This window comes from Protopterus annectens, chromosome 7.part0 (genome assembly GCF_019279795.1).
Source record: "Protopterus annectens isolate FY-2018-M chromosome 7.part0, PAN1.0, whole genome shotgun sequence".
Classification (NCBI taxonomy): domain Eukaryota; kingdom Metazoa; phylum Chordata; order Ceratodontiformes; family Protopteridae; genus Protopterus; species Protopterus annectens.
In genome coordinates, this window is record NC_056739.1 from 294,150,264 (window position 1) to 294,171,332 (window position 21,069).

A 21,069-nucleotide genomic window follows, 5' to 3' on the forward strand; every position below is an offset into this window, starting at 1 on the left:
ACATATTAAAATGTGTCTCCTTCTACACTGTCTTAAACAAGATCTTGAAGGGTGACCTCTGCTTAATGTTTCATGCTAGAAAAAAACCTGCACTTTTCGACCTTCCTTACCTTCAGAAAATAATCTTTTCAGAGACCTAAACCTCCACTGTTTGATCAACACCACCTACTGGCACAATAGGTTTCTTGCTCAATGCATACCCCTGTGATGACCCTCCACTGGACCAGTAATCAGGGAGCATCAATTCCTCACCACTGGCACCAGTGGGGGACATACACTGGAAGGATGACAACTACACACACACAGTATTTCCAGATGCAGCTCTCTGCATCAAGTGCAATTTTCCTTAAGAGCACACAGAGACTACAGTCAGTCCGGCACTGGTTTTTCTCTCTCTCTCTCTCTCTCCAGATCCCCGGTAAGACTCCCCACTGGCACAGCTATAGAGTTGAGATCTTAGCTGAGTGACCAAGCAAAGACCTCCAGTACCCTCACTGTCCAACCAGTGCTTTGTGTCCTTGCCTAAGTAGCTGACACACACACACACACACACACACACACACACACACACACACACACACACACACACACACACACACGCACACACACACACACATACACACACACACTGAGGTTTGATTTACACAATTTACACACACACTCCCACACACGCGCACACACACTCCCACACACACCCACACACACACACACACACACACACACACACACTCACACACACACACACACACACACACACACACACACACACACACACACACACACACATGCATGCACACCTGGGAAAGGCTGGCACAGGTTTAATAGCTATGCCTCCTTCTGCCCAGACTATAAGATAGTTATTACTACAACCAGTCACTCCTTATCAGCTACCTTAAGGCCCTTAACAAGGGTGTCCAATCTTACTGTGCAATATTAATATTAATACAAATGGTAGTTTGATCAAGAGCAAGGCTATTAGGAGTGGCCCACACAGTGTCACCAAATAAGCATACAAGTACTCTCAAAACTTAAATATCTCTACATAGATTCAGCCACAATGGAATGTTTATATATATTTAATAATAAATAATAAAAGAACAAGACAATACTAAATATATATTCACAGTGACATCAGAGCTGAAAATCACAGGAAATATTTAAAATAACATTGCAGTGCAGTCTCAAATAAATAAAGAAAAACATCTAAACTAAGCTTTACTATATTCCTGACTGTATCTAAGAGAATTACTATAGCCTAAGAACTTGCTAACAGAGCAAGATAGATGTGGTGAATGGATCTTCTAGTTTTTGTCAGATCCAGGACATAACGCAGAATGCTCTGTCTCACTAAGAGACTTCTCAAAATAATATCTCAAATATTACTGCTGGGATAGATTGCAGAATGACATAATTTCTAGTCATTTGACTTTTAGTTTCCAGGCCAAACAATCATTGATGAAGCTGGCAGTATTTAGCATCTACCTGTAAAAATATATAGACAAGGGCTTCTCCTCAGATCTCTGGCAAATGCTGAAAGTCATAAAATAATTGCATTTATTCATGCTATCAAGACTAGTAATTACTTCACCGTAAAGATAATACAGGAAGTTTCCTAGTACAGATATTGTGTCTCTTATTGTATTGAAAACTGAAAGATACCATTTTTATGGCCTAGCCATAAAGTAATTTAATTTCAGTTATTTTGCTGAAGTTAACCTCCTGTATTCCAGTTTCTACTGTTAAAATATATATATTTAAACAGTTACAATAGTGCATGTACATTTCTGTTCTCTTCCAGTAGGACACACTGTGTCTACATTTCAAACAGCACTTTGCAAATACCCTTTTCAACACACACATCTGTACAAGCAGTTTGATATACACATGACATACAGTTCCAATACAGTTGTAACACAAACATCTTATATAAATTACGTTGATATTTACAAATGACATATAATTATTTACAAAATTCCAGCTAGCTGGGCTGGCTGTATCTCCTTTTGTCACACCCCCTTTTGGAATTGAGCCCCTCTGCATATCAAGCAGAATAACTCCCTGACAGCATTCAAAGGCATTCTGGTTGACTAGATGGGTAACAACAAATTTATACCTAGTATTAATGTGAATAATCTTCAGTTTAGAGTAAAGAAGTGTCCTTATCACTAAAAAGGTGATGTAACTATTCTTCTTAATGGCTGTACCACCACAAGCTTAGCATAAAACTGTGAAACCACATGATTATAAAAATCTTAGGTTAGCATATTAAGGCAGTTGGATATTCTCCAAACCAACGGACTTCTCTGTAGTTCAGCAATCACAAAAAAACAATACATCCCGGTAGGCATAAACTTTTATTAAGCACAACACGCAAGGCTTTTCGTCGATAATACTACCAACTACCAAGTTTTCTGAAGAAGTTGGTAGTGTTACCGACGAAAAGCCTTGCGTGTTGTGCTTAATAAAAGTTTATGCCTACCGGGATTTATTGGTTTTTGTGATTGCTGAACTACAGAGAAGTCTGTTGGTTTGGAGAATATCCAGCTGTGGTTTCTACATAGTTTTCTTTTCTGTTGAGTTTATATTAAGGCAGTTGCCGTGTAATGTCAGCTAGTAAAGAAATGGACTTGAATTTATTATTGTAATAGGTAAGTGGAGAGAACCAAAGAACTTTGTCACCTACAGCTAGGCCCATGATGGAGAGGTTATGCAAATAGATAAAGTTAATTAGTAACATACACGAATGAAGAGGGATGTGTAATGCTGGTCAAACCCTTGTCACAGGCATCACAGATGGGACTTGCTCCCTGTACATAGTTGAGCTGAGTAGGGATAGGCTATTAAGAGTAAAACACTGACCTGGGTACATTTTTCAGGTTCATCCTTGGGTTACAATGAACAAAACAGCAAGAAAAAGAACCAATTTTTTTTGTTTACAAATGCTCCGTGTTTACATAGAGTAGAGTTTCCATGAAAAAACAGCAACAAAAATAACTTAACTTATAAAAAAGCACCACAGCAACAAAAAAAAAAGATAATTTTCAAGCAGCAAGCAAAATATACTTAACAGATTAATACTGGAACACAATTGTAGTTATACATTTCAAAAAATGATCCAGTACTATTTATTATATTTGTGGAAATCATAGTAGAAAGGATTAAGGCAAGCTGTGGTGGTGCAGCGGTAGTGTTGTTGCCTCACAGCAAGAGGTTCTCCCATTCTGTGTGGCCTTCTGTGTGGAGTCTGCATGTCCTCCCCACGGTTGAGTGGCATTCGAAAGACATGCGTAGAATGGGCGTGCCTTCGTTGGAGGTTGGGCATCGAGCTGGCACCTCTGCACCCGTAAAAAATCTACTGCCAATCATTAGCGGACCGGAGTTCCGCTGTGGCGACCCCTAACCGGGAAAAGCCGAAAGAAGAACAACAATAGTAGAAAGGATTAAGGAAAAGGAAATTAGATAGTATTTACAGTAGAGAATATAATGGAAGATTAAAATAAAAAGAACAGAGTACAGCATAAGTTTCAAGTAAAAAGAAAGTACAAAAAGGAGCTGAATAAGAGGGAAGGATGAAGAAGAGAAAGATAGGATTTGGTAAAAAGAAGTAAGTAGAGGGGAAGTAGTAGTATATAGTTCTCTTGAGTAAACTGAAAAACATATGGAGGATAAAGAATACTTTTGAAGAACAATGCACAAGGGTTTGGCCATATAATCTCTTGCTACTGTTTTAGTTGTCTGCATAGTTTCTTTGGTGATTTGAATATGTCTGTTTTGGAGACATCAGAACAGCTGTGTATTGTGGTAGTAAGTTCAGAAATTATCAATTACTTGGCTCTACAAGGAAGGATAAAAGTTTAAAGCAAAAACTGTGCATGACTGAATGGAAACTAATGGAATACAAACAAAACAGAATACAAATAAAACAAAATGGTCTTCAAGACTAGGCAATATCAAAGAAATATTTCTTACCTCATGATTGCTCATTTATAGAGTGTGCTTGATTTGTAAAGCTAAAAGCTATGAAAAAATGTTATACATACTCATAGAATATATAGGATTAGGGTGTGTGTGTGTGTGTGTGTGTGTGTGTGCTTTTTTTATATATCATTTAAGTATTTCCTGAGAATTTTTTTCTTTTTGTTCAACATGTAGGTATGAGCGACTTGAAGAACAGCTGAATGATCTAACAGAACTACATCAAAATGAGATGACAAACCTAAAACAGGAACTTGCTAGTATGGAGGAAAAAGTGGCATACCAATCTTATGAGAGAGCAAGAGACATACAGGTGAGCAGAAGGCACTTCTTTCCCTGTTTTTCAACTGGCTTTCTAATCCACTGTAGGTACACACACAGTCTCTTCTGATGTCCTTGATAATAAATTGCCTAGTGAAATACTTCCTTCCTGACATCAATTATTTATGAATTTATCTGCTTATTAATAACTAAAATAGAAAAGGTTTAGGAAGCAAAGTGGTGTTGCTAAATTACAGATACTATTCAAGAACACGAATGCACAGACCTTAGGGATGTAAATAACCATGAAGGTGCTATCAAGTTGTGCCCAGGTCCCTTTTAAATACTTGTCACATCTCCATGGACTGAGTTACTGGAGCAAAACTAGTACTGCACCATTAAATCTTTCTTTTTATGTTTGGAATTGCTAACATTATTCCCAAGGTATTAATGATAGTGTACAGACTATTTATTCTATCTTTTAAGATTCACAGGTTTATTTTAACTTTTTGGCTGGAGAGCCACCAAGAAGCTTAGCTAAATCACCCTTGTAATAAGGTCAGATGGCATTCCTCTGGATAGATAATTTGCATTAACACCAGGGATGAATTTAGGGTTACCTGTCCAGTTTTTGAGATTTGCTTTGTAGGTTTCTGGGTTGGTACTCTGATTGCGGTGCAGAAGGAGTGAATCCCAAAGGTAGAAAATCATTAGATAAGAAACATAGTATGCAAGATGGCATGTTCTTGAAGTGGGCATTAGTTGAATTGTTTCATATGTAAAGGTACATTCATTTCAAAGGTAAACAAGGGGGAAGTATTTCATAGTACAACTCGCTAAGCCAAGTTCATCTGTCATGAGTCTGTAAGAGACTGAGTCTGGGTAGCTTATGTGGCTTAAATCAAATATTTTTCTAGATAGGAATCTTTGGGATATTTCATTTTGCCCAAGGTGCTTAGTGAGGTATATTTCAAAGGGAACATTTTATTCAGTAATAGGTCTGATGAGGGATGAGAAAGAGGGCAAAGACTTCCATTGATCTAGAAGAGATGTGTTGACCAATAAGCAGTGCGAAGCAGAAGGCTGATTCGGTAAGATGGCTGATCCTTGCAAACCCTTTTCAACTAGGATCTAATGGGTACAGAAGTGACAGCAGTTAATGCTGAGAGTGACAAAAGTAAGGTTGACTACAGAGGTGCAATACAAAAGGAAATATTCAAGGATAAAAAAAATAATGACTAAGTAATAACAAACTGCTTCACCACCTTCTCTACATAGAAGGCTCATTCCTGGCATCTTGATATCCACTGACGTTTGCCTCATCATGTACGTGCTAAACATCTTCCCTCTATGATCCTTTTAAAACAAAGATATTTATTGTGTTTCTCTGGGTAAAGACAGGTTCAGTACTTAGAGGAGGTTGTTGCTGGATTGGTCTAGTATCAGCTGAGCACCATGTGCTACACTGCATCCACCTTGCATCAAGTTATAGAAAACAGAATTGAGGACTGAATAGAACTCTCAGAATGTTTTGTGGTCACTCTTTGTCATGTAGGCAGCCTCTCCCAATTTTGGTTCTGGAACAAACTAAAGTTCACTGAGCTTGAAAGATAGATAGATAGAGAGAGAGAGAGAAAGGGCTTCCTGTTTGTAGATGGCTGCCTGTTTTAGAAAACACAACTGTCTACTCCCAGCCAAGGCTTGATGGCATAAATGATGTTTAGGGAATGGTTCTTCTGTTATAGATATGTGCTGCCTCACATCAAACATGCCTTCCTTCATGAGTGGCGTGGGAATATATGCCATACTGATCTCTGTTACACTCTCCCAGTCAGATCTGGACTATGAGGTGCTCATTTATCCCAGCAATAGGTATTCCTCAATATATGCGGGCCTGGATAGTCTGAGCACCATGCATCTCCATTGAATGTTTTCCTATCTAAAGGCCAAAGTGACCATTTCATTGTGTTGACTTTCAGAGAGATGTAGGCAACACATTGGTTTGTCAGCAAGTGACATTCATATGCAGGTATCAGCTTCATTTCAAGGCTTAACTTTATCGACCTATTTACAACAGCTACAGTCATTCAGCTGTTACTGAGAAAATCTAGTCACTCAGTATCAGCTATTTATATTTGTAATAGTCTGGTATTAGCTGCTGCTGAGAAGAGTACATATACAGTGCAGTGTACATTGAAAAGAAAAAAAATCTCATTCATTGTCTATACTTGTTACCCCAATACCCTTTTTCTGTAAAAACAGTACACATATTCACGATAAACAAATGGTGCATGCTGTTCAGTCCAAACATGCCTTACTTTTCCCCTAAAGAAAGAAAATGGTTCATCTGTACAGGCGTGAAAGATGCTCCTCCTGTCCACACCAGGGACTTTTCCTACTCTTCAATAGCCAGCTGGTTACTGATGAAACTGAGATCCTCTACCTTTTCATAGGTTCATAAATTACTACTAGGCTAACTGCCCTTGTGGGCCATTTTCAGCCTAGCCAATTACCCCATGTGAGAATCAAACCTTGCACCTTATGTTTGTAAGGTAAACACCTTAACCATTATGCCAACCCCCCCCCCGGCTGCTAGGAGAATTAAGTTCTATAGGAATTTTAAATCTTCCCGTACTCCTGTCACCTCCTTCAACAATATATATACATATATATATATATATATATATATATATATATATATATATTTATATATATATATCTATCTATCTATATATATATATATATATATATATATATATATATATATATATATCCTTCACATATATTTCCTTTTTCATTGCTACTAACTCTCCTCTGCACCTAGTTCTCCATCTCACCTCCTTTTCCATCCTAATTAACTTTCTTTTACTTTTTTCATACTCTTTCTTTATTCCAGCCTCCATTTCACTACTCTTTCACCCCACACAGCCTCTTCACCTAACGTATCCTTCTCCATATTTTCCACTCTAATTCACCTCCTCTTATATTTCACCCTCTTTCACTACTCTGTCAACACCATGTCTCCATTTTTCTTACTGCCTTGTAGTAGCTACACATCTCTACCACTCTAACTTACTCACCTTCCCAGTCCCATCTCGCTCACCCTTTAACTTCACACAACTCTGATGATATCTCCTCTTTACCCTCTACAGTTTGACAGAACCTACTAAAAATGAAATGCAAGTATTACAAGCTGTGAAAGCTGGTTTATCTGTTAGCTCCTTAACAAGTGTTGTTCTAATTTTTGTACTTACCTATGAATATTGTTAGATTTTACTTGTTTGTATTAAGGTATCTTTGTTAATGTATGCATGTGTAGCTTTCCCCTGGAGCTCTGCTGAAAAGAGGTTTTGCATAGCCCAGGCAGACTTTCCTGGTCAACTCTCTATCCAACATAAGACAGTCATAACTTAATTTCTTAACATTCTGAGCCTGAATTTTCAGTGGGGCATCTATTAATCTTGACCTGATTTTATTTATTTTTTATTTTTATTTTACATTTGTTAACCGGGTTAGTCTGGCTGAGCTTTTGACTCATTTTCAGCGGAGACCCAGGGAGAAAAGCTCCTCAGGACTAGAAAACAATTTATTACATTTTAGTAACATATTAGTAACAATCAGCTATAGGATCTTACAAGCAGAGACCTGGAGAGAAAAAAGCTCCTCAGGCAATTCAGTTATACAGAGTATTAACAATTGGCAGGCAAGTATGTGAGTTGTTACAAACAAGGTTTTAAACAATTGGCAGAAGAAAATGTGACTAGTTACAATATTATTTAAGCTGCTTAGAGCAAAATGAGTTAACAGGCAGATGATTATTTAAAGTGGGTAGGATCTAGTTGTGTAGGAGTTTGGAAACAAGAAAGGAAAGTAGGAATGGCTAGTAGGAGATGTAGGGGCGGTAGAGTATAGGAGACAGACTAGACAGGTAGGTTGTTTTTAGACTGTAAGAATTAAGAGTGGTTGGAGATAGAGGAAGGGAAGAGGTAGAAGAGGCAGGGGAATAGTGTTAGAGAGACATTAAGAGTGAGGTGGTGAAATAGGTGAAAGGATGGTGGTTTCAGGGGGGTTGGCTACACTGGCAAGACCACTTTGTTTGTAGGTATTTCCTTGTGGCTAATTTGAAACTTTTGCTCTGCTATAGGGATTTTATTTCCAAGGGGAGTTGGTTCCAGGATGTAGCTGGGTTATAGTTATAGAGAATGCTGCCTGTTTTGGTTTTGGGTTTGTAGATGTCTCATAATTCATGATTTCAGCTGCGTAGTGTCCTAGCAGGGGAATATTTAGATATGATAGTGGAGAGGCTGGGGCAGAAGGAGGGTAGATAGAGGATAGAGTGGATGATTTGTAGTTGGTATAGTTGGAGCAGCTGAGGGAATTCTAGTTGCTGTAGTGCTAAGCAATGGTGTGACTTGTAGGTTTTGTTAGCTGCAAATCTGGCGATCTTATTATAGGTAGTTTCAAGCTTGGAAATAAGTGCAGAATCTAGGTTTGTGAATATGTGGCAGCTGTACAGGAGTGTTGGGAGTAATAAAGCCTGGGAGAGAGTTATTCGGGCAGTATTAGTTAAGTATTTCTTGCTACGGAAAAGATGTTCAAGTTTCTGATGAGTTCTTTTTACTGAGTTAGTAGTATGGAGATCAAACTTAAGCTGATCAACTATTGTAACACCTAACAATTTAGTACTAGATTCAGCTGAGATGATAGTGTTGTTGCAGGATAAGATGGTAAATGTACTTTTGAGTGTGGTGATGTTTTTAGGGAGGAAGAGTAGGAGCTTAGTTTTTTTTTGGATTACGTATTAGTTTGTTATCACTAAGCCAAGTCTCAATGGTGTGGAAGGATGCCTGGGTAGTTGAGTGGAGGTCAGTTGGGTTGTGAACAATGGTTATAACAGTTGAGTCATCATCATATTACACAAGAGATGACTGGGGGCAAGAGGAATAGAGCAAGTTGGTGAAAATATTAAAGAGTAGTGGTCCAAGTATGGACCCTTGGGGTACTCCCATTTGTACAGTGAGATGGGAGGATAGTGCAGAGAACCATTTAACTGATTGCTGGCAGGTAGAGAGATAGCTGGAGAACCAGGAGATAGTAGGGGGAGAGAAATGTAAGTTAGTGAGTTTATCTAGAAGGAGTGGGTGAGAGACAGTGTCAAAGGCTTTAGAAAGGTCAAGGAATAGGCATGAGACAAGTTTATTGTTATCATGAGCTAGGGAGACTATGTTGATGAATTATATGAGTGCAGTAGTTGTACTATGCTTGGGACAGAAACCATGCTGTGTGGGTGTGAGAAGGTTTTCCTGGTGAAGGTAATGCATTACCTGCTTGTGAATGCATTTCTCTAGGATTTTTGAAAGTGTAGAGAGTATGGCAATCGGTCTGAAGTTGGATATGTTTGAGGAGTTGCCCCCTTTGTGAATGGATAGAGTAAAGAAATTCTTCCATACAGTGGGGACATAGGATTCAGAAGTGGATCGGTTGATTAAGATGGATACAGGATAGGCAAGAGGTTCAGAGGCAATCTGGAAGAAGTAAGAGGGTAGCTTGTCAACAGATTGGGAGCAAGGATTAAGTTTAGAGAGTAATGACTTTACATAGTTAGTTGATACTGCTTTTAGACAGAAGGAGTTAGGAGGGTTTGGAAGAGGTATAGAGTTTGTAGGGGTGCTAGTGTTGTTTCTTGGGGGGAAGAGAATTTATTACGGAGGTTATTGAGTTTATAAAATGATTGTTAAATTTGTTGGCTATGTCTTCAGGTGTTGCATTGGGACATGGGTTAGGAGAGGAAGGGTTTCCTGGATGAAGAGTCTGTTTAATAGAGCTCCAGAATTTCTTTGGGTGTGATTTAAGAGTAGAGGTGGGATTGGCATAGAAGTTTATTTTGTCATAATGGATGATTTTTTTTTTATTTTATTTCTGAGTTCTTTATATTTCTGAAGAAGAGAAGGGTTCCTAGTTTTAGTCCACATTTTCCGAATCCTGTCCCGGTCTTTCATGAGGGTTCTAGTAAATTTAGTGAGCCAGGGAGCAGTATTAGATTTGATTATAATTGTGCAAAGAGGAGCAAGGGAGTTAAGAATGTTTAGGAATGTAGTGTTGAAGGTAGTGATAAAGTGCATTACTGCCAATGGACAATTTTTGTCAGAAAATATAATTTTATTTGACTTTGAAATTAAGTAAATTATTATGACAGAAATGCAAAGTGACATTTCATGATGGACTCCTTTGATTAGCATCCTAAAGAACATTTCTTTGTAACCTTGCTAAACTTCAACATTTTGCATCAGATTTAAGGATTATTACTTATGTGACTTAAAAGATTTGATGATATAAACCCCTAAGATAAAGATTCTAAAGGTTTGTCTCACATTTCTGTTACAAAACGTGAATTCACACAGGAGCCATAAATTCATATAATGACAGTGAAAACTGACTTTTATGACAGAATAGCATAATAACACTTCAGACTTTCTGACATTGATTACAGAGGTGTGTATGCTAAAGATGTTGTCCCCAAATATTGCTATGTGTTGGCTTGGTGTGGGCCCATACTATGAGCATTATGAATTTTTCCCCAAAATATTACCAACTGCTTGAATTATTACATTATTTTAGTTTTACTTTAGTGAAGATTTCCTCAAAAGTTTACTGAAATTTATTGTTTTACACTAAACTTCGAAAATGCTATCTATGGGACCTTACCTCAAGAGCAAATGCACTATCCACGTACATATCTATCTGAAAATAAAGTAAAAACCAAAAGATGCAACTGATCTGATCAAGAGACCAAAACTCACAAGTCCAAAGAATAGTCAAGTAAAAAAGAGGTAGGTCTCACCACGATGTTGTTGAAAATAAAACTCCGTATCTCCTTATAGTAGAGGCAAAAATACAACTTGATTCCATAAACAACAAGGATAAGCGCTTTCGCGTAGGTAATACTACACTTTATCAGATAATTTTTAGAATGAAAAGAACTCTGTATTTAAATTCAAAAAGGCGGGAACTTAATTGATATCAACATTAATTACAAAATTACAAAATTAAATAATTGAATAATTGTATGCAAGTTGATACTATTCTCACTGTTTTGAAGGACAATGTTCTCCCTTCAAAACAGAAAACAGAGTATTCCTATAAAGTATGTATACATATGTAAAATACATTTTAGGGAGCGTGTTCCTGCGACTCCACCGCCAAACCAGCAAGCTTTCCTGGATGTTCCGCCAGAATTTGCTACAGGAGCAATACCAAAAGTGAAGCAGGATACACGTTTTTTACCCTACCCAATAAAACAGGTCACACGCAACAGGGGGCGATCGAACAGCAGAGGACCCAGGAAGCGAAAACTAACAGGAGAAAGGTACGAAGATGCAAGAAAAGCAAGAAATTGACTGTTTTGCCTTACAATATGTCTAGTTTGGTATTGGATGATGCAGACATTGCGCTACTAAGCAGAGGCTTAAACTTTATTCCTGCACTGAGTAGCACTTTAACAGATACTTTGATTTACGTTTGTTTTGTAGGACAGTTTCACTGAAAATGCTTTTTAAAGATACTACTGAGATAACCACTGATTTTAACAGCCTTTTTAAACGTAAAAGTAATTATGTTCCAACACCATCAGTTAGTGTGGAAAGTTTTTTAAAAACATGTGAGAATGATTTTTATTCACTGTTCTCCAAACGGAATAGGAAGGTTGCTTATGTGAATCTCTCTCCTTTAGAATATAAGTCGCTAAATAAATTTAAGAAAACAGCAGAAGTAGTCTTCAGACCTGCTGACAAGGGAGGAGGGGTTGCTATATTTGATGCACTTGACTATGAGAGACTTATGTTAGATTTACTTTCTGATGTTAATACTTATAACATTATCAGTTCTAATGATCTTAACAAAATAATTAAGAATGTACAGGAAACTATCAATGATTTACTATACTGTAGACAGATTAACATTGATCTTCACAGTTATCTTTTCATTGAACACCCTTTAACACCAGTTGTAAAAGGTTTACCCAAGATTCACAAGCAAGTTACACCTATGCCTATGAGGCCTATTGTTTCAGGAAAAGGGTGGGTTACCTCTAATATTTCGAAATACATTGAGCATAATCTCAGGCCAATAGTAAACTCTATACCCTCTATTCTGAAAGATTCTTATGAACTACTAGATAGTGTACTGAAATTGAAGTTAGACAAGATACCTAACAAGTATCTCTTAGTAACATTGGACATAAAAAATTTGTTCACCTCCATTCCAAATGAAATAGGTCTAGAAGCTATTAGAGAGTTACTAGTCAGTGAGCCGACATTCACTGGAGACAAAATCATTTTGATTTGTCAACTTCTTGATTTGGTGCTTAACAACAATGTTTTTATGTTTGGCAATGTTAATTATCTACAGACATGGGGGGTTGCCATGGGCACCCCCTGTGCGAATACATATGCCAACCTGGTAGTTTTTAGTTGGGAGAAGAAGTTTTTATTTAATCATCCTTCTTTCAGTATAGTAAAATACTATAAATGTTTTGTTGATGATGTTCTGGTTATATGGGAAGGCACAAAGAATGACTTTGAACATTTCTTGAGTTATCTGGATAATACAACTACCTACTTCAAGTTTACTATGGAATCCTCACCCATTAGCATAAACTTTTTAGATGTAACTCTTACTCTGAACAATGAAGGTTGCATTTCATCATCTATCTATAGGAAACCATGTTGGACTAACACTTTGCTTAGCTTTGATAGCATGCACCCGAGGCACACTTTTTCTGGCATAGTGAAAAGCCAGTTCGTAAGGATTTCAAAACCGTGCAAGTTCAACACTTTATTAACTAAAGAAGCAGATAAATTGGAGTCTTTATTCATTGAAAGAGGCTATGATATTCATTTGGTAAAAAGCATCAGACAAGACGTAATAAAAGACCAAGTTAAGATAGATCCCATACCTAACAACGCTGTTAAGAGAGTTAGTAATACTACACTTATACACAATAAGTTTACTCAATTTAACTCTAGAAATTTGAGATATGTAATCAAATACACTAGTGATGTGAAACAGATTGAGAGAATTATTGGTAATAATTGGAATATATTAATCACAGATGAACTAGTGAAGAATATAGTAGGTGAAAAACTTTTAGTTATGTACTCACCATAACTTCAGATGTTTGGGATCCATCTCGCCTACATTCTGAATGATGGGTTCGGAGCCGATCCCTCGGCTCCGACTCGGCACGCTTATGCCAAAGAGCGAAGTCTCTTATTGGCTGAGCTTACTATATCCCAGGATGCACCACTACCAGTCCCCCAGATCTAGTTTGTCCGCATACATGCACACATGCACGCCCTGCTTATATAACATCGTCAGATGAAACAAGATAAAACAGTAGAACTCAAAACCGTTCAATCTCTTCTGATCTCCAAGGCAGGGGGAAGGAGGGTGGGTATCAGGAATGTAGGCGAGATGGATCCCAAACATCTGAAGTTATGGTGAGTACATAACTAAAAGATGTTATGTGATCTATCTCGCCTACATTCTGAATGATGGGACAGCGTCCTAGCACCTGAATCCTGGGTGGCTCACTGGAAAACACTCCTGAGTACCGTGGAACCAAATGATGCTCGTCCTTTAGATGCCACATCTAATTTGTAGTGGGAAATGAAAGTGTGCGGGTTGGACCAAGTAGCCGCAGCACAAATTTCCGATATAGCGAGCTTGGAATGAAAGGCTATAGAAGTAGCCATAGCTCTGGTAGAATGAGCTTTGATAGATGTTGTAAGTTGCTTATTCGAAGAAGAATAGGCCTGAGCTATGCAATCTCTGATCCATTTTGAGATAGTGGCTTTTGTGATGGTTTGGCCCAATTTATTATCTGAGAAGGACACAAACAACTGGTCTGACTTACGAAGTTGCTGAGTCCTGTCTAAATAGAAGCGTAATTGCCTGTGAACATCCAATTTATGGAGAGTGTATTCTGCTTCATTGGAGAATTTTGGAAAGAAAACTGGTAGCTCTAGAGATTGTTGAAGACAGAAACTAGAACAGACCTTTGGGACAAAGGATGGATTAGGCCTAAGTGATACTCTATCCTTGTGGAAAATCAAGTACGGTGGTTTAATAGACAGGGCTTGAAGCTCTGAAACTCTTCTTGCAGAAGTAATAGCCACTAAGAATGCCATTTTCCAAGACAGATATTTTAACTCGCATGTAGCAGCCGGTTCGAAAGGGGGAGATGTTAATGCGCGAAGCACTAAATCAAGATCCCACGGAGGTGCAGGATGAAAAACTGGTGGTCTTAATAGACTCGCACCTTTAATGAACGTTTTGCATAGTCTGCTGCTCATCAAAGGAGGATCCATGGATTCGTGGAATTTAGAGATAGCCGCTAGTTGGACTTTAATGGTTGAGACAGAAGATCCCTGATTAAACAGGGATGTTAAGAATTTCAAAACCTCTGGGACAGGAGCAGTGATAGGGTCTAAGCCCTTGAGTTGAGCCCAGATAGCAAACCTCTTCCACTTACTGAGGTACAATTTGTTAGTGGTGGGTTTGTGGGCCGAAGATAAAATGTGAACAACTTCCGGATCTAGTGTGTGCCTTCTAACTAAGGTCGGAAGTGGAGGAGCCAAGCTGTCAATTTCAAGGATTGAAGGGACTGATGCCGATGTCCCGACTGATGGATTAGCAAGTCCGGAATCAGGTCTAAGGTCCACGGATCGTCCACTGCATGCTTCTTGAGGTAAGGAAACCATATCTGACGAGGCCAGTATGGGGCAATCAGAATCATTAAAGACCCCAGTTGAGAAGCTTTTTGAATAACTTTGGGAAGGAGTGGAATTGGAGGAAAGGCATAAAGTAGCCCTGTTGGCCAAGGTTGTGCTAGAGCATCCATGGCTGGTACTTCCTGATGTGGAATCAAGGAGAAGAACCTTTGGCACTTGGCGTTTTGTGGAGTTGCAAATAGGTCGTAGCACGGCGTCCCCCATCTCTTGAAAACCTGGGCTGCTACTGTGCGGTTTAGAGACCATTCGTGAGGAGAGAGAATTGTCCTGCTTAATTTGTCCGCCAATACATTTGACTTTCCGGGATGTGGGTCGCTACCAAGAAACGGTTGGTAGCTACAGCCCATTCCCACACTCTCATGGCCTCTCTGCAAAGGGGGTACGATCTGGTCCCTCCTTGTTTGTTCAGATACCAGACCACCGACATGTTGTCTGTGTGGATGGCGATGATGCCCTGAGGAAGAAACTTGTGTAAGGCCTGTAGGGATAGAAGTACAGCCCTCATCTCCAACACGTTGATGTGGAGAAGAGCTTCGTCTGGAAGCCAGGAGCCCTGAACTAGCCTGCCCAGACAATGCCCCCCCCACCCTATCTGGGAGGCATCTGTCGTCAGGGTAACCACTGGAGGGGGGAGGACAAAGGGTTTCCCTTGATCCAAGTTGGATGTCTGAAGCCACCAGCGCAGGTCCCTTTTGCATATTTCCGTAATCATGATGTGATGATTGAGGGGAAGATCCTGAAAAGACCATTGAGTTGACAAGAGCCACTGAAGAATCCTCATGTGTAATCTTGCTAGAGGAACTAAAAGAACTGTGGCAGACATTGAGCCTAAAACCTGTAGAACCATCCTGGCTGGGGCTTTGGATCTCGAGATCAGAGCTTGAACTTGGCCCTGTAAAGTTCGGATCCTTTCGGCAGGAAGAAAGACGCGCATCAATCTTGAGTCTATCTCTGCTCCTATAAACTTTATGCGTTGAGAGGGCAGCAAGACAGACTTTGACCAATTGAATGTAATCCCCAGGAAACACCCAGGAGATGGTGGCTTTGAGGTTGTCCATTAGTAGATGCCTGGTGGTGGCAGTCAGGAGCCAGTCGTCGAGATAGGGAAACACTTGGAATCCAAGACTTCTCAGGTGAGCCGTCACTACTGCCAAACACTTGGTGAACACCCTGGGGCTGTGGTGAGACCAAAGGGCAGAGCGCAAAATTGGTAATGACTGACTCCCAGGCTGAAGCGCAGATACCTTCTGGACGCCTGATGTATCGGTATGTGATAATAGGCGTCCTTGAGGTCTATGGAGCACATCCAAACATCCTTCTCCAATAATGGGAGAATGGATTGTAACGTGACCATTCGGAATTTGGATTTCGTGACGGATTGGTTCAGTGTGCTGAGATCCAATATTGGCCTCAGGTCCCCTGTCTTTTTTGGCACTAAAAAGAACCTGGAGTAATTTCCTGATCCGATCTGGTCTGTGGGGACCGGTTGGATGACTCCTTTTCTAGCAGCTTTAAAGCTTCTGCGGCTGCTATTTCCCTTTGACTGGGTGGTGGGTCCAGGATTCTCTTGGACGGTGGGGGTGAGTATGTGAATGGGATGGTGTAACCTCCGGCAATGATCCGAAGCACCCATCTGTCCTGAGTGATTGACTCCCAGGCTTTTAGGTGCTTGGCAAAACGACACCCGACTGGCTCCGGAGCAGCACAGCCGGGCAATCCCTCATGACGTGTGGGAGGCTGAAGAGCCACGAAAGGACTCGCGGTCTCCAGAATTGCGGGGCCCTCTGCCGCCTCTGGGACGGCGTCTCCCTGAAAAATTTCCCCGTCCTAGATCTGGGGGACTGGTAGTGGTGCATCCTGGGATATAGTAAGCTCAGCCAATAAGAGACTTCGCTCTTTGGCATAAGCGTGCCGAGTCGGAGCCGAGGGATCGGCTCCGAACCCATCATTCAGAATGTAGGCGAGATAGGATCACATAACATCCTAGGTTTTTATATGAGAATTGTCCAAACCTCAAACAAATTTTATGTGATACCTTTACCCACAGTAACAATACATCTACTAAAACTAGCAATAAAGTAGGTACCCATCCTTGTATGAGTTGCAGTAGATGTTCTTATATCTCTACACAACAAGTTTACATTCATCCGGTGTTAGATTTTAAGTTCACTCCTAGGTTTTATGCCACTTGCTTAACAAAGAATTTGGTGTACTTAGCAACCTGCAATAGATGTACAGCTTTCTATGTTGGTCTGACAAAAAGGAAGCTAACAGATAGAATTTACAACTATTTGTATGAAATTAAGAAGGGTTGCGAAAATAATGCCTTAGCCTTGCATATTAAAGATAACAAAGAACATGTTTTTTATTTCAGAGTTTTAGAATTAGTCCCTCTAAATAAAAGAAGAGGAGACACAAGCAATGGTTTAGCTATGGCAGAGCTGAAGTGGATATTTAGGCTAGGAGCTCATCTTTTACCAGGCTTAAACAAATTTGTTTCTATTAAACCCATCCTAAAAAATAGATGGTAATATACCAACTATTTAATATGGTTAGGTGGTCTATGTTTCATATACATACACATTTTTTAACTAGCCATATTTAACTTTCTATAGCCTGATGATACCATCTTTATACAAAGGGACTCTATACAAAAGTTTTTATGTTCATATAACACAAAACCATAGCACTTTATCCAAGTTTAACCTACAGCCATTACAAAATAACCTTCCACATGAACTATGTGTATTTTTAATAGCATATTAAGTTTTTAATTATATTACTTTTATTATTAAAACTATAAGGCTGCTTGTACTTAAATATTTTTATATATTGATATATTTTATATATATATGCATTTTTTACCTTGGTTTTTTCGTTGAGGTTTATAGTTTTATAACTCACACACATTAAATTATATTCTAAGGAACTAAGTATTATAACTTATGACATAGTGAGGTTGCATTGAAGTTTTGTTGCAACAAATAAGTTGATTTTAAAGCATTTACTCTGATTTGAGCAATTTAGAAATGGTTTTAAAAAAGTGGTTCATACAAATACGTCAATATTGTCTATGAGTCTATAGATTGTTTATTAAATACAAATATAATTATTTTGAATCTACTCAGCAAATGTATTTTACATATGTATACATACTTTATAGGTATACTCTGTTTTCTGTTTTGAAGGGAGAACATTGTCCTTCAAAACAGTGAGAATAGTATCAACTTGCATACAATTATTCAATTATTTAATTTTGTAATTTTGTAATTAATGTTGATATCAATTAAGTTCCCGCCTTTTTGAATTTAAATACAGAGTTCTTTTCATTCTAAAAATTATCTGATGAAGCGTAGTATTACCTACGCGAAAGCGCTTATCCTTGTTGTTTATGGAATAAAGTTGTATTTTTGCCTCTACTATAAGGAGATACGGAGTTTTATTTTCAACAACATCGTGGTGAGACCTACCTCTTTTTTGCTTATCTATCTGAAAATGTGATTCTATAGATACAAATAGTTCACATACTCATTGCAAAATAATGTAAGGTAGAGAACTATGCAGTCATTTTCAGAGTCTATGAAATGGATGCATAAAATTGAGTGTTCTGAATGATTCAACTTCTCAAATGATATTAATAAAAGAGTATTCTGAACGATTCAACTTCACAAATATTATTAACAAAAGTTAGGAGTTTGCATTTAGCAGAGCTTTAATTTCACCATTTTATCCCACATTTGCACATTTTCATCTCTCTTTATGCTTCCATCCTACCTGCTCAGTTTGTGTTCAGATCATATTGTCCAGGACCACATATCACTTATAAAAATGTATGTTCAGTGCACAGTGCCCAGGTGTTACCATTCCCCCCGACACAGATGCCCAGAATTCATATTCAGCTCTTGGTATCATAGGTCATCCCTTCCCTCTTTGCAAAATCTGGTTTAATTCCCATCCCCTACTTCCCAAATTATCTTTAGTGTTTCTTCTAGAGGGTCCATTCTTCCCAACACCTGAATCCTTGTTCAGTGCTCATCCTTTAAAAGGTGCCACAAATGCTGGCACTGCCATCTGAACTTTAGGAGAGCTGCACATTTCTGATCGCCATGTGCCACCTGTGATTTGTTTTTCTCCCTCTATCCATGTCTGTGTTTTCTGTTTTCCTTCCACTTTTCAAAGTCCTGTAGGTTAGCTGGCCAATGCATTCTCTGTGTATATAGCCATTGCCATCTGCACTGTATTTGAAGAAGGCCTACAAGATCATTCCACTTAGTTAGCAAACGATTAGCTGCATGAGCCTTTGTGTAAACATCAGCAAATTTAAAAGTGTAGTATACCACTACAACTCCCTGTTATGGTTATACTGACAATTGTTTTGGGGGGCAAATACAAAATGACTGCAAAACAACAAAAAATATGTGCAATGTTTGTAAACATTTGTTAAAATATACTGCCTATTTGTTAACTTTTATATGTATGCAAGTTACAAATTTTATTAATGATCAGCAGTAAAATACATTACTGAAAGAAACAAAGAATAAGCAACTAATGCATAAATCAAGATATTCAATACGTATTAAATGAAACAAATGGTAGATAAAGACCCCCATGCTTCCATCTATATACTCACATCTGCTAAAAATCATGTTACTTGTTCTTATCTTCAAAAGGATGGCTTAAGTGCTCCAAGGAATAATTAATTGGGAACAAAGTGTGTTTATTTGGGTAGGTCTGTTGTTGATAAATTAATGAGCGAAAATGCCAATAACTGTAGAACAACCATTGTGAGGCAGAGAAGGCATTCAATAAGGTCAAGGGGGTATTTGTATAAGGCACTGACCAGTTTTGGATATTGTGAGCAATTTGTTTGCTTGATAAGGAGACCACATGGGCAAACATAGGAAAGGGTGAAAATAGATCTTCACCTTTCTCAAGGGTTCAGTATTTCTAGAGGGACTTTTCAAGGGATGTCCTCTGCTCACCTCTGCCCTTTGCTGTTTATCCTGAAGCTTTAGTTATTAAACTATGGCAGTTGTCTTATTCAGGATATATTCTGGAGGAAAGAGAGTAAAAGTTAGTCCTTCATGTGGACTATTTGCTTATTCACATGATTGATCCTTGGTGGATTTGGAGGGAATTGTGTAAGTCATAAAGAATTTTGTGCAGCTGGCAGTATACATGATTAACGTTGTATGTATTAACATCACCATGGATCAGCAACTGCTCGCCAAAGTCCCCTTTCTAGGAGGCAGTATAGCAATGAAATATCTGGGTGGTTCTCTTTGGCTGAAACAATTAACTGACTTTTAATGAAATCTTGAAGAAAGCAACTAGGCTGCTGAAGAAATGGGAAGTTATATGTTTGAACATTCCACAAAAGGTGCAAACAGTTAATTGATTTATATTACCCCCTGCCAATCATTAGTGGACCGGAGTTCCGCTGTGGCGACCCCTAACCGGGAAAAGCCAAAAGACACAAACAAACCCCCTAACCATCTGTTATTTTCTGAGTCTGCCTCCCCCCCCCCCCCCGAGGACCTTAGACATCTTACACAACTAGTGAAAAAATATATATGTGGTGGAATGTAAGCAAGTTTTGCTTGGAAGTTGCTGACTTTTCTAAATTCACTAGATGAGCTTGGTCTCCCAGACTAGGACTTGTACTCAGCAGTAAAAAGACTTAAGTTATTTTATCATATGAGCTCATCTTTGGTGGACAGTTGCTAGGAAAGAAAAACATCTCTGGTTCAGGTAGGGGGAGTGCAGGGATTATATGGTGGCAGGTGGAGAGAAAGTGGGGGCACTGGGGAGGACTGGTAGTGCATTACCTTTCCAGATTTTATAAGTTAAATGGGCTTTAGCACAGGTGGGTGCTTTGGAGTGGCTTTCTGATTTATTACCAGTAATGGATGTAGTTTGCTGGGGACTCAATAGACTACATATCAGAAGGGAAATTAGAAGAATAAGGTGGCTGCTCTTTTTTTGGAACAGTTAATGGAAAGTGATAGGGCTATGCACTATGAGAGATTTTGTGAAAGATTCT

The 21,069-nt window shown here is 38.8% G+C and overlaps 1 protein-coding gene across 6 annotated transcripts in view; it reads left to right on the top strand.

Annotated features, from left to right (window-relative positions):
* The window catches only part of TMCC2 (transmembrane and coiled-coil domain family 2), a 1,263,302-nt gene that overhangs the window by 1,220,966 nt on the left and 21,267 nt on the right, over window positions 1-21,069 (top strand). For all 6 annotated transcript variants that reach the window (XM_044076803.1, XM_044076805.1, XM_044076807.1 and 3 more), the window contains one exon: window positions 4,153-4,288. In XM_044076803.1, the coding sequence (XP_043932738.1) occupies window positions 4,153-4,288 (136 nt within the window). The remainder of the gene's footprint in view (window positions 1-4,152; window positions 4,289-21,069) is intronic.